Below are 12,957 nucleotides of genomic sequence, written 5' to 3'. Positions count from 1 at the left end.
TTCCTGGTCCATCAGGAACGGTGAATATAATGAAAGCCAGACAAACTTTAATTCTTTCTGATTTCTCATTGTTTGTTTGATCAGTTCTAAGGAGGGAGCTAAATTCCCTGTAGCACTTTATTGAATTTTTTGAAGACCATAATTAGCCCAATCCTTTTCTTCAACACTTGGAGAATACCCTAGGTACCTTTTATGTTTTCTTAGTTTGAGCTAATAGGATAACGTGTTCTTTATCTCTGCTTGTATTAAGTAGCAGATGAATTTATATGTGATTTATCCATAGACTAATATTCCTTTCTTTCTGTGTAACATATATGTGTGTGAATAATTTCATTCTGTGGCATGCTGTTTTGGGCAGTGTGAGGGAAACCTTCCTGTAATACACCAAGTAACTCATAAATACCTCGTAGACTTTCAATGAAACTAGGTTCTTGTTGGGTAGTAAATATGTGCTTGAGTGAGCTGCAGTACAGTGTGTCGGTTGTTCTTGGACTTGAGTCTGTCAGTACTATCTACAAGGTGTTAAAGTGCACAGTAATGCGAGCTCTGCAAGGAATTTCTGTCAAGACAAAGTAGTTGTGCCAAGAGGACCATAAGATTTGCTGAACAAGCGCTGCTCACGTTGATTGCAGATTATTTTTTCTAGTGCTAACAAATACTGTACAGGACAATCCATAACTGCTGCAGTTTTCATTAGTGCCTGCTTCTCTTACTGTTAAAATGATGAGCTGTTGATAAATAGCAGCTGAGCGTTAGTGACTTTCCAGAATTTAAGATATGTTTGATGGTGAGAAGAAAAGCAAACTGGGATAAGCAAATGTGTGTCTCAGTTCAAAGTTTCTGGAAACCTTTGTGCTTATTTTAATTCTACTACTGGGGATAGTAGAATTGGTGGAGAGGAAGTTTTATCTCTTCAGATCACAAATCTGAGGGTGATTTGTTTCTGTCCTCTTTCAGAAATCGAGGCCAAGGAAGCTTGTGACTGGCTGCGGGCTGCTGGGTTCCCACAGTATGCGCAGCTTTATGAAGGTAGGCACCTGAACTCAGTCCTCCCCCAGCAACTTTTGGACAAGGAGATGTAATATTCACCAGTAAAAGAGATTCAGGGGCACCACCGAAGTTCCAGTACATAAGGTGAATTTAAGGGAGTGGGCTGCTCTCTGCTACCCACCACACAGAGATATACCAAACACAATGAGACTCTGAAGCACACTGGAGTTTTGAATTCGTTTCAGGTTTCTGTTTTAGTCTGAATCTTCGAAACAGCATCGTAGCACAAATGTAAAGGTTACTGCTGTGGTATGTTCCCTCTGATTAAAACAGAAGGGAACATAGTCAGCCACTGCCACAAGCCGAGTCTTGGAGAAGTACAAAAGCTGTGTACAGCTCCACTGGCCAGCTCTCCTAATGGAACAGTAGTTGGAAATTCTGCATATGCATGGCTACATCTGTGTGCCTCATGATTCCCAAGTCCTGTGTGTTTATTCAGAATGGTCTGGGCTGTAGTGAGACGTAGGCATACTGTGAAGGGAAAAAGAGCACACAAGCTGTTGTTGTGCAGCTGCTTCTCAGAGGAGTGGCTGCCTCCTGCAGTCACTTGTCCTTCTCAGGGATGCATTCATTTTGTGTGTCTGCTTTTACAAAGTTTTGCTTAATGAGAACTGTTTTCTTCATTACCTCTTCAACCTACTGGAAACCTGCAGGTTTGGCTTACAGTTCTTACACTGATGCAGAGTAGCCTATAGAAGTTTGTTTAAAAGTGTGACATGCTTTTTATATGTCTATATTATTGCTCAGAATTTGCCCCCACACCACTTAAAATTACTTTCACTGGAGTGAAATTATTATGCACTCTTAACTGGCTCTTCATTTTTACGAAGCAAACTCCAGCTGCTGCTTGTAAGAACGAGCATAGAAAGTTCATTATTACAGTGAATAACTGCTGAAAATTACAGCAAATTCTGAGCTGACCTTCTTGAAAAATGATCTTGTTTAGCTTTGATTTGCAGCTGCATTTGCAATATGAGATGATAATAGCACTTTCAAGAGCTGCACTTGGCAAAACTTTTCTTTGCCTGTTCAGAAATTAAATTTCCTTTTATTTTTTTTTTCTTATTTTCTTTCCTTCTTTTTTTTTTCTGTGCTAATGGAGATGCCAAGATTTTCTTGGGATGTGGAGCTGGAACTGTAGTTCCAGTCTTTGTTACAGCTGAGAGAAAACTCTCAGCTGAATATGTGGGCTTGTGGGTTTCTTATAATGCTGAGACATAAATCCCCAAACTAAATTACTTGCATTCAGAAAACATGTCCTACCTGTGTAGGACCACTGCCCTACCTAGAGATTCTAAACTTACATGAAGTTTCTATTGTAACAGCATGTCCTGCCTAACATCAAAAGGACCACAGAGGTGAGAGAGAAGCAGTGAGAGCAAGGCCAGTCATACCCATTGAAAGGACAGCTGTCCTTGCTGAAAAACAAATACCATTGTCCTTTGCAAGTCCCCCTGACAGCAGCAACAACAAAGCCAGCAATAGCATAGATTAAGCATTAAAAAAAAGGATCTTATGCAGACTATCCGCTTCTTTCAAGTCACCTCTCTCACTTAAGTTCTCACACTGTTTTCTTGTGGACATTTAAAGATATGGCTTTCCCAGTGGAAAAACTTACATCAGCACTGCTGAAAAATATGGGTTGGATGTGCTCACCTTCTCTACTTGTACTTTCTACTTAAAACAGTGAAAGGGAGACCTCTGAATCAATTGGGTGTAGTACAAGAGTTCTGAGAAGTTGCCTATATGGTGGGTTCCCACGCAGTGTACATTTAATATGGGAGATTAATCAGTGAACCTTTGCCATTTGCTTTGCTAAAACTGCAGTTTTCTGTAGAAAATACAGAATTTCTAGCATTTTGCAGAATATGTCATCATTTGTATCCCTGAGGCAGTTGTGGAAGCTGTGGATACCCTGTCTCTGAAAGCATTCCAGGCCAGGTTGGATGGGTCTTTGAGAAGCCTGGTCTAGTGGAAGGTGTCCCTATCCATAGCAGGGGCCTTGGAAATGGATGAACTTTAAAGTCCTTCCAACCCAAACCATTCTATGATGCTGTGAAAATAAGGACATAGAATTCATTTCTGTTGTTATAGAAAATGAATGAATTTCATAAAATTCATAGAGTTCATTTTCTGTTAGTAGAGAAAGTACCTTTCTAGAAATTACTATCAGTCTTAATTCTCCTCCTCATTTCAATTCATTCTTCCCAGTCTATAGAAATTAAAAAATTAGTAGATAGTTCCTTGGATTAGAAAAATTGTGTGCAACTGCATCAGTCTGCTCATAGATTGACCTTGTATTTCTGGATGCTCTGAAGAACCAGCAGCTTTGGGTGGGAGTCTTAGCTGTGCAAGGAATGCCAGATCAGGACCTGTATGACAGTCAGGAATCTGTGGGGTACAGTAAATGATATATATGTGTTTGCTTCTTCAGAGCTGTAGTAAATTTTCAGCTCTCTGCCAACATTGTTTCCTCCCCCTCACTCTCCCATTTGTTTACCTAAATAATCTCCTAAGGAAAGGAGGTAGTATGGCCTCCACGCAGCTTGGCTTGCTTTCGTTTCAAGCCATATCTCATTAATGAAACAGTGTCAAACTTAAATAGCTTGATTAACAGCTAAGGAGATTCAAGGCTTTTTTTTTTTTCATTCTTTCACGGAGTTTTGGCATTTACTGGCCTTTTTTCCTTAATGTGAGATATTAGTATTTTGATGGAGATTGCGTATCTATTTTAAATAAAGCTAGTGTGAATTAGTTTACACTTTGGATGTCTGGTAGGGAAGCTTGCATTTGCCTTTTTCCAACTCCCATTGTTTCACCTCTGCTTTAATAATTTTTCCTCTATTCCGTGTATGAACTCTCAGTTATCAAGGCTGCATGTCAAAAATTTGTAGATGAAAAGGAAGCACCTCTGGCATTTGAGGTGATAGCATGTGTTTACCTAAGCACCAGTCACTGGCATCTTGATGGGCTGAGCTGCAGGCAGCTGGTTGTTTGAAATAACGCATCACTGGAATGAGCGTCACTTTGATTTTTGATCCGTTCCTTTTCTTGCAGATCTCCTTTTTCCAATTGACATTGCTCTTGTCAAGCGAGAGCATGACTTTCTGGACAGAGATGCTATTGAGGCGTTATGCAGGTAGGTGAATAAAAAAATCACACTGCATTTTGAAACAAAACCCTTCCTATGTAATAGAAAGTACCTGGGAAAAGCACTACAAAAAAGCACACAAAAGTATGGGGTTTTCATTAAAATACTTTATTGGGTTAAGTAATTTTGGGGATCTTATTTAAAAGAAAGTTGGGAGGAGAGTGGCAGGAATCTTTGTGAAAGGGATTTCATAGGCATATTTTTTATTATTCTCTTTGTTTGCTTTCTTTCCTGATTCCCAAGTAAGGCATGTGAAAACAGAACTGTGCTGGCTATAGCCCTCTGCACGTACAACTGCGGCACCAATTCCCACTCAGGAACTGGGTTTTGGAAGTAGCATCAGCAAAACAATGCTGGTGCACTCCATCACTCTCCTTTCTTACCTCGGTGGACAGCTGTGTCTACAAACAGAATGCTGTGTGTATAAACAAAGTGCTCTGTATACAAACCCTCATGCTGGCCTCAGTGCATCGCCCTGTAACGTGGGTATGGCTGAAAGGGATAATGTAAGGGAATCTATCCGTTTATCACTGCTCCAAAGACAGGTCTGCCCTCAGCCACATGCTCACGTTAACTCATCTTTGTTGTTTATGGGTTCCTTCCACAAACCAGTTCAACTGGCTCACCCCACAGAAAGGGTCTCGATAGTCCTTTTCTGGGTTAGTAAATTAAATCAGTGAAAAACCATCATGAAGTTCACAGTAGGTGTGAAGAATGGGGCAGGACCCCACAGCCAGCTGCAGGAGGAGGAGAATGGAGAGGTAGAGAGAAAGAGGGAGCAAGAATTGCTGGTGTGTGGCAGGGTGTTTTTTACAGAACTACAGCCTCAGCTTTACCAGTTTGGTCATAAAAGCAATCACAGTGGCCCCATCTGACATCATCTAACATTAATCCATCCATCAGTTACCTCCTCTAGTGCGAGTCCACAATCTTAAATGGCAAAAGAAAAAAAGCTTTAACATCTCGTATCTCCTCTTACCTAGAAATAAGTGCAGTTTTATGGCTTTGTCCTTCAGTGTGGCAGCTTTCCAAACTGCCTGCAAAATGAATGCTTTTGGATACTGCATGCATGGTGTGTGCAACTCTAAATGTCAGTAATTCTAATGAATTACAAAACCCTTTTAAGAACAGCTTTAAGTTTATAGCGTTCTAATGCCATCTTGGAAGGGAAAGAGAGGGACTGGAATTTAAAGTTCTTCAGAAATATTTACAGGATTTTCAAACTAAGAAAACAGATTTGTTGTCCAGTCATTAGGAGGGGAAAAATCTCATTAATGTTAAATTCATGCAAGGTGGGCCTTACTCAAATGTGGAACATCCATTCCATCGATATTTAAATACAATGCGTTGGTCTGCTTATTTGTGTGCTCTGGACCTTGTGAAGTCATTGAACAGAAAGTACAGCAGTGCAAATAAATGCTGATTCCAGAAGCATGGTCTTCCCTCGCCAGGAAAACAAAATACAGTCAGGCCAGCATAGTTTGCTTTGGTGCTTTCCTCCAAGAATACTTTTAACCTGGGATTAATTAATTACACAGGGGAAAAAACACAGTGGATGGCTTTTCACTGATGAAAATAGCAACGTGTGCTCCATATCTCTGTGAGACAAAGACTTTAAAGGTTGAACTGTATCAATTCTGAAGCCTGTGGCTTATGCATCGGATTTATCTTTTACAAAATAACTTTTAAACTGACACTGAAGTATCTCCAGAATCATTCAGATCCCACCTCAAAATAAAATTGAAGTACTTCAGTTAACCATCTCAGATGTCTGAATTTGGCCTTTTATTGTGTGTGTTAGCCAAAAGCAGTACATTATCACAACATTTCCACCTTTCCATTTTTTTCCACACCTCCGTGCTTAATTTTGCAACGCTCATTAAAAACTGTGGAGAAACACGGTTTGGAATGTTGCCTTTCTGCCTGCAGTCTGGGTTTATTTTGACTCATGCCACAGTCAGTGTGTAAACAGTAAAGGGGTTTACTCAGTAAAGGCTTTGAACAGTTTCACAACTGTAAGTCTATGGCTGTTTCTTGACTGAAAATCAGAATACTTTGGGAGTTATTTGCACTTTCAGCACAGAGCTAAGTGAACACTTTACACAGTGGATGGTAACAAAATAGTAAGAGGTCTGTGCTGAGAATCTGCTTTTCTCTGTAACAGCCAGTGTTTCCCAGAAGTTCTAATTACCTTGTTCTTATAACTGTATGTGAAATAATTGTTTTAAAAAGACTGTAGAAATCACAGTGGCAGGGATTTCTTTTTTAAGTTTGAAGCATTTTAAATGATAGCTTACATCTGAACAGTATTCTTAATTATTATTTAATGATCTTATTAGTGTACGTGGGAAAATTAAGTTAACTTTATTGTACCTCAGTAAGTTTTTTAAGGAAAATTTTCAAGTGAAAAGTGAGTTGAAACTTGAACTGCAGAGATAGCATATGGCACTCAGAAAGAGTGCCATATTAAGAAAGAATTTAAGAAATGATCATTTAGTGATCTTACCATGAAATGCAGGGTTAAAAATGTAAGTGATGACCCTATTTTAATTTTCTTGGATGCTTTCTTTAGTGACTGCAAACCAGTGCTGGCCTTGGTTTCATAAAACCTTGTTAAATTAATGACTGGGAATTTATCTCCAGTGGATAACTGGATGCATCATGTGCTGATGAAACTAACTACTGAAACATGCTTATCCTAGAGGTTGTTGCTAAGTACAAAATACATAGCAAGCCATGATGGAAATCCTTTTAAATCTCCTTATGCATGGCTAGGAATCTGTTTCACTATATATGTAAGAGGTTTCTTAAATCTTTTATCATCAGGACTTCTCATCCAAGAAATTGGTTGTAATATATTCACTGTTTGTATCATTTGGTCTGTGGAGAGCTGACCTCCTTTGCAGAAGAACATGCAGACAAACCCCAGGTGCTAAAGTAGAGGCTGTCCACTGAGACAAGAAGGCCCTTGTGTGACAGTTAGTTACAAGTATAATGGAGCTGGACTTTGCTCTGTAAGCAGAATTAGGAATTTAAGTCCATCAACAAAATATTTGAGACTTTAAAGCTAGAACACACAGTTCCTCACATTCAAAATCATAATTTAAAATACATAAATCCAGTATTCTGCATTGCTACTACTTTATTTGGGTGCATGGGGTGAGAACTTCTGTTAATGAAAACATAATTAATTACCCGGTGTCCTACCCAACATAGAACTGACTAGTACCTAGTTTAAAAAAGACTTCATGTCATAAACCCACATTTTAATTTAGAAGTTAGCTATTCACACTACAGTTTTTCGTAGTGAGTGTCTTGTTCAGGCTGCCTCTCTTAAAAGAAGTTCAGGCTAAACTAGTTTGGCCATTTCTGAGAAAACTAATAAAAATGCATCATCTGCATCATTTCTGAGAGAAGCCAGCTCCAGTGCCTCATGATTTGAGTGCAACAGGTTCAGGCTGTGTAATGGCCACTCAGGGCTGATGTGGGCTGACTTGGGGTCTAGGATGGAGAGGTAGGTCCTGCTGCCTTGGTCACCCTCAGGAGGAAGGGGTTTGCAGAGCCGTGTTGAAAGAAAATGAGAACCGAGGTAGGAGTCCATGGAGAGTGAGGAAGAGTGATGTCTTGGAGATGGACTGCTCCATGGCAGTAAGATAACATCTGGATGTGAAGATGTACAGAGAGGGCTGACTCAAAGACGTTTCTCTAAATGATGGAAAATAATATTTTCTTGTCATCCAGCCAGTCATGTAGAGAGTGGCTAGGGTAGGAGCCATGGTCAGAATTGAGACTGAGACAGGCAGGCGGTGAAAGTGGCTGTAACTGCTGTCTGCAGCAATCCTGCCCAGTCCCTCCGTCGCCCATCTTGTCTTCAGGAAGGTGTTACTGAGACAGGTTTGGGCAGAATAAGACAAACCTAAAGAATGAGGCAGGTCTGCTGACTGTCAGTAAGGAAATGATAAGTGAACTTATATCTGGGAGTGGAGTTAACAAAGGAGAAGGTCCAGACCCAGAAGAGAAAATTGTGGTTTGTTAGCTAGCATCAATTTGATGAGAAGATCTGTTGAAAATGAATATGTGATTATAGGCTGTAAAGCATATGTGAAGGTTAATGACAGTTGTATAGGTAAATCTCACCCTGACAAACCAAACTGTAAGCTTAGATTTTAAGACACACTAATGTGTTTGGAAGGCATTTTTGCATATTGCACTGTATTTTCAGTGGTGTGTAGTTCAAGGACCTTGGCACTCCTGAATTTGAGCAGAAGTTGAAGCAGGATGTGTGATGTATGTAATGGAAGTTGCAGACCTGATAGAATTGCTGCAGAGCATTTAGATTTTAAAAGGGAAACTGGTTTTGAGATGTATCCGTGTCAAATATGTAACAGAGACTTTAGTTGCCTCTGCTATTGAATTTAACCTCACTTATTGGGGGTTACCTTATCTTGCCTTTGTACTAATTTTTGTGAGGTGTGTGCCAGGAGATTTTTTTTTTAATACCCTCTGTGAAAATAAAGGTCCTTGCTCTACCCTTTTCCACCTATTTCAGGGGTTTTAGTTGAGCAGGAGAGAAGTCTGGGGATGTAATCTTTGTGAAATCAGAGATTGTCTTTATTAGTGGTCAGACAGGCTGGAGCAAGATAAAGCCTGATCCAGGGATTCAGTGGTAACTTCTCTCTGCATAAGTCAAAGGTTGCAACACTGTGAAATTTGTAAATTATTACACAATATAGAACTAAAACCGGTTTAATATTTCCTGGTCTTGAGGTCCAGGACTTTGAGAGGAGAATGTGTTTATAGCAGAGAGGGAGGCAGCTTTCTGATGCTTGTGTGGCCTCTTGAAAAAAAACCAAACAGTTTTGTGTCTAGCATGTAGATGGGACATTCACCCTTCACCCGTACCATAAATACAATTCCTCTGAAATCACTGGACTTGTGCATGTACCCACCAGCTGCAGCCTGCAGGACTGAGCCTTTTGCCTTCCAAATTCAGAGCAAAGATGAATCTGGATAAAAAAGAGAGATCTGGATAACTGTTCTAACCTGCCACTGCCCTGCTATTTGACCCATGACAATTTTTCCTGTTTCTCTTCTTCTCTGCTGTGTTGTGGCTGGGTCTAATTATAGATCAAACTGTCTTTTCTTTTTTGCTTCATGACCTGCAGCGAAAGCATCAGTAGCAGCTCTCCCATTTTCTTTGATGGCTTCGGGATCAAGCCCTGTGTAAATACCATCTGCAGCCAATCCTGTGCATAAAAGGCAAGGGAAAAGAGAAGAAACTAGTAATTCTCCCTGTGCACACATTTTCTACATCCAAGTACAAGTTTCATGAATCTGAGAAAATTCATTTGAAGCTATAGGGCATGTCAGTATTTCTTTTCTTTTTTAGTTTTTCAAAACTGCAGATACAAGGTCTTCTTTGAACTTTGCTCAAATGAATTTGTATGTGAAAATTACATAACTTCCTTTGGAATAAATTAGGCTTTTTAAAGCTCAGCTTTGCTTCTGTTGAATTTGGGCTGTGGTCCAGTTTAATGAAAGGGGCAGCCCTACTCCTGTGCCACCTCCCTGCACACACTACTCTTCATGCAGCTCAGGATACTGGCCCAGGGGAAATTCAACACCGAGTGATATTGAAAAATTGGTTTCAGCTCAGTTAGTCTCCTCATCAAACCCACAGTACAGCCTCGTGAGCAGAAGTATTGACACAGGACTAAACTATCACTTCCATGAAGCTGCTGCTCCAGTTTTTCTGCCTTCTGCATTGTGCCCAGCATGTTTCTTCCTTTTGTCTTGCCGTAGCACAGGCAGTTCTCTAACCACATCTTACCAGTACAGATTTTAGTTGAACCATGTCCTTGGAACAGTTCCTGGGAAGGCAAGGACATGGAGAAGGGCAGGAGACCATGGCAGCCTGCACTTAGCTGAGCCTAACCTGCCTTGGAGCTGTGTCACGAACAGCACCGAGTTTTGCTGTGTTTTAAGTTGCTTGTGCTCAGTCCTGCACAATGAGTGACTGGGGAAGAGAGAAGAAGAAAGATAATTTTTTGGTTGTTTTAGGGATACCTAGCAGATTAGCTCACTGAGGAATAGAGGAATGCTCATATGCATTCATACAGTACTTCAAGATATGTATCCAGACTGCTGTCACATTTTACAAAGAGGCTGGTTAGCTATTGCTGCTGCTGCAATTTATTTTGGTTTAAATTTTAGTCCTTCAGAAAAATATTTTTATATATGAAAGAAACTTACAGGTTAGGAAGCAGAAATTGGGTCTGTGTTCTGGTTGAGTTTTTTTTTTTTAACTGACAAGTGGTCTTGTCCCAGGACTGTATTGAAAATAATCGTTGTTCAAAAGCAAAATAGGCATCTAGTAACTGGAAAATAAGTTTTCATCTGGGAAGTTTCAGTTTGTAAAGTACAATTTTAAAGTAGCATGCTTTTTTTAATATAGTCACATATTTACAGTGTCAAACTGGAAGACTTTTCTGTTATTTTTAGTCTGTCAAGGTTGAGTATTTCGGGGTTCAGATGTCTGCTATTTAGAACAAATGTAATGATTACAATTTGCAGGATGTGATGTACTTCTCAATTTAGTCCAAGTTTCCATTAACTTTTCTTTACTTTGGTTCAGGTAATTGTGACAAACAGTCATCCATCTCTCCCTCTGAAGTTAGAGAACAGCCAAATGTAATGGGTTAATAGTTAAGTAAATTAGGGCTCTAATTGAAACTGCTTGTGGCTATTTGTATGCAGAGCAGTTTGGGGACAGCCTTCACAAAAGCTTTGAACTGGAATAGCCTATGTCAAAACACTGCTGTATTCTCTTAATATGGTTTCCTTTGCTCTTTGCAGGCGCTTAAATACTTTAAACAAATGTGCAGTGATGAAGCTAGAAATTAGTCCCCACAGGAAAAGGGTAAGTTCATTTAATTCTTCTGTTACAGCACTCTGTGTTAATAAAACTGAAAAAAACCCCACATCTAGCAGATTGTTTAGCTTCAGTTTAGGATTACACCTGGAGTAGAACCTGGCAAGGACGCAGCAAAAAAGTAAAAAATCTGCTTACATTTCTTTTTGTGTTCTCACTGAGTGAAAAGTGCAAGGCTTGGCAGTGGATAAAGGTTGTCTAGCAAACTTTTCCCTGGGATGCTGCTTCCAGTGTGAAAGGCACTGGACTTCTCTGCCAGCGAGGTTGTTGTTGATGCCTATTGCCTGCACTCAGGCAGGATTTTATAGAGTAGGCTTGATGGCCACAGTGAGCTGACCTTAATGGTAGACCACTGTCTTGGACATCATCTTCAGTTTTGGTTCTCTGCCATCATGTTAGAGTTGTATTATTTTATTATGATGTAGACACGATCAGTTAGACTGTGCTTGGCCTGCAAAGGAAAGGATTAGGCACATTGGTTCCTTTCCAGTATTTTTTTCAGAATACAACAGCTACCTTTTCAGAAAGTTTACATGTTTCCAGGGAGCTCAGCAGGAATTAAAAGTATTTCCTGAATCTTCAGGATTCCTGTGGAGCAGGGTAAGAAATAAGAGAGCATCTACTGTAATTTCTGTTAGGTAGTACTGACTTGCTAATAAGGTACCACTCAATAGCTGTCTTAAAACTATGTGTGTGTCCTAGGAGGGATCAGTAATTGATACCATCCCCTGGGATATGACAACTGCAGATAAAGACGACTGAGTTAAGGCAATACAATGCTGCCCTACCCCTAACAAGAATGCATACAAATGCTCTGAGGTTGTTTACCAGGAATTAATCCCCTTTCCCTATCTGTTTGAGGTATGTTGGAAAGAGCATCCAAGCTCCAGAAGATAACACACTGAGGCAGCATATGTAGAAACTCCTTAAAAGTAGGGGTAGACAGCTGGATTGCCATTTATGACCACCAGAAGGTTTTTCATCCTTTTTCCTGAACCTTGTTAACAGTGTTGATATTAGAGGTCAGACCAGACCTGACTTCAGGTCCAAACCTCAGATCTTACAGAGTCTGGATGTTACCTTTTGTTTCAGTTCTTCCTGAATTTCATTCACCACCCATATTCTGGAAGATGGACTTGGAGCCTATTTCCTTTCATTATTGATGTCAATACATCCAGTACTTAGCTTTTAAAGCTTTTTAACACTAGAGAAGAATTCTGCTGACAGAAACATGTTTCTTTATGTTTCCACTGACTTCTTTGCAAATTAAAATTACTTTACTTCTCCTTTTTTTCTTCCAATCAATCTCATTCACCCCCAAACCATTGTTATTATCCACTGGCAGTTTCAGGTTACTATTTTCCTGCTGAAAACTTTAATAAGCAAGTCAGAATTCTTGGATTTTCACCTGAGTCATGGATAAAAGTAGTTTGCAGTAGTGGGGAGGCAAATAAAACTATGCTTGCTCTGTGTCACATGTGTATTTAGTCATAAGAAATAAATACAGTATTTCACTTATTTTCCTGAGCTGATGAAATGTCCTATAAAAAGAAAAAAGTAAAAGTAGGAGATAATCAGGATCGGAATTATGCATACATAAACTACTTGAAATATGAATAATTTACTTGTTTTTCAAAGAATAAATGTTTGTAGTCTTAGCACACAAATAGTTACAGTTTGGGAGCATGTATATGTGTTTGTTTTTAAATTAAAGCAAGTTAAACAAATGAAGTGAAATTCATGGAGCTGGGTGGCAATTAGTGTTTCTTACTCTAACCACCAAAGATTATTTTGTGGTTTCATGGTGTCATATTAAAATATCTTC

The 12,957-nt window shown here is 39.6% G+C and overlaps 1 protein-coding gene across 7 annotated transcripts in view; it reads left to right on the top strand.

The window, feature by feature from the left end:
• The window catches only part of DLC1 (DLC1 Rho GTPase activating protein), a 215,074-nt gene that overhangs the window by 188,718 nt on the left and 13,399 nt on the right, over positions 1–12,957 (top strand). For all 7 annotated transcript variants that reach the window (XM_068186801.1, XM_068186800.1, XM_068186802.1 and 4 more), the window contains 3 exons: positions 958–1,029; positions 4,108–4,189; positions 11,057–11,120. In XM_068186801.1, coding sequence (XP_068042902.1) covers positions 958–1,029; positions 4,108–4,189; positions 11,057–11,120 — 218 coding nt within the window. The remainder of the gene's footprint in view (positions 1–957; positions 1,030–4,107; positions 4,190–11,056; positions 11,121–12,957) is intronic.

The sequence above is a fragment of the Anomalospiza imberbis genome, chromosome 4 (genome assembly GCF_031753505.1).
Source record: "Anomalospiza imberbis isolate Cuckoo-Finch-1a 21T00152 chromosome 4, ASM3175350v1, whole genome shotgun sequence".
Lineage (NCBI taxonomy): Eukaryota > Metazoa > Chordata > Aves > Passeriformes > Viduidae > Anomalospiza > Anomalospiza imberbis.
This window is presented reverse-complemented; position numbering and strand designations above follow the sequence as displayed.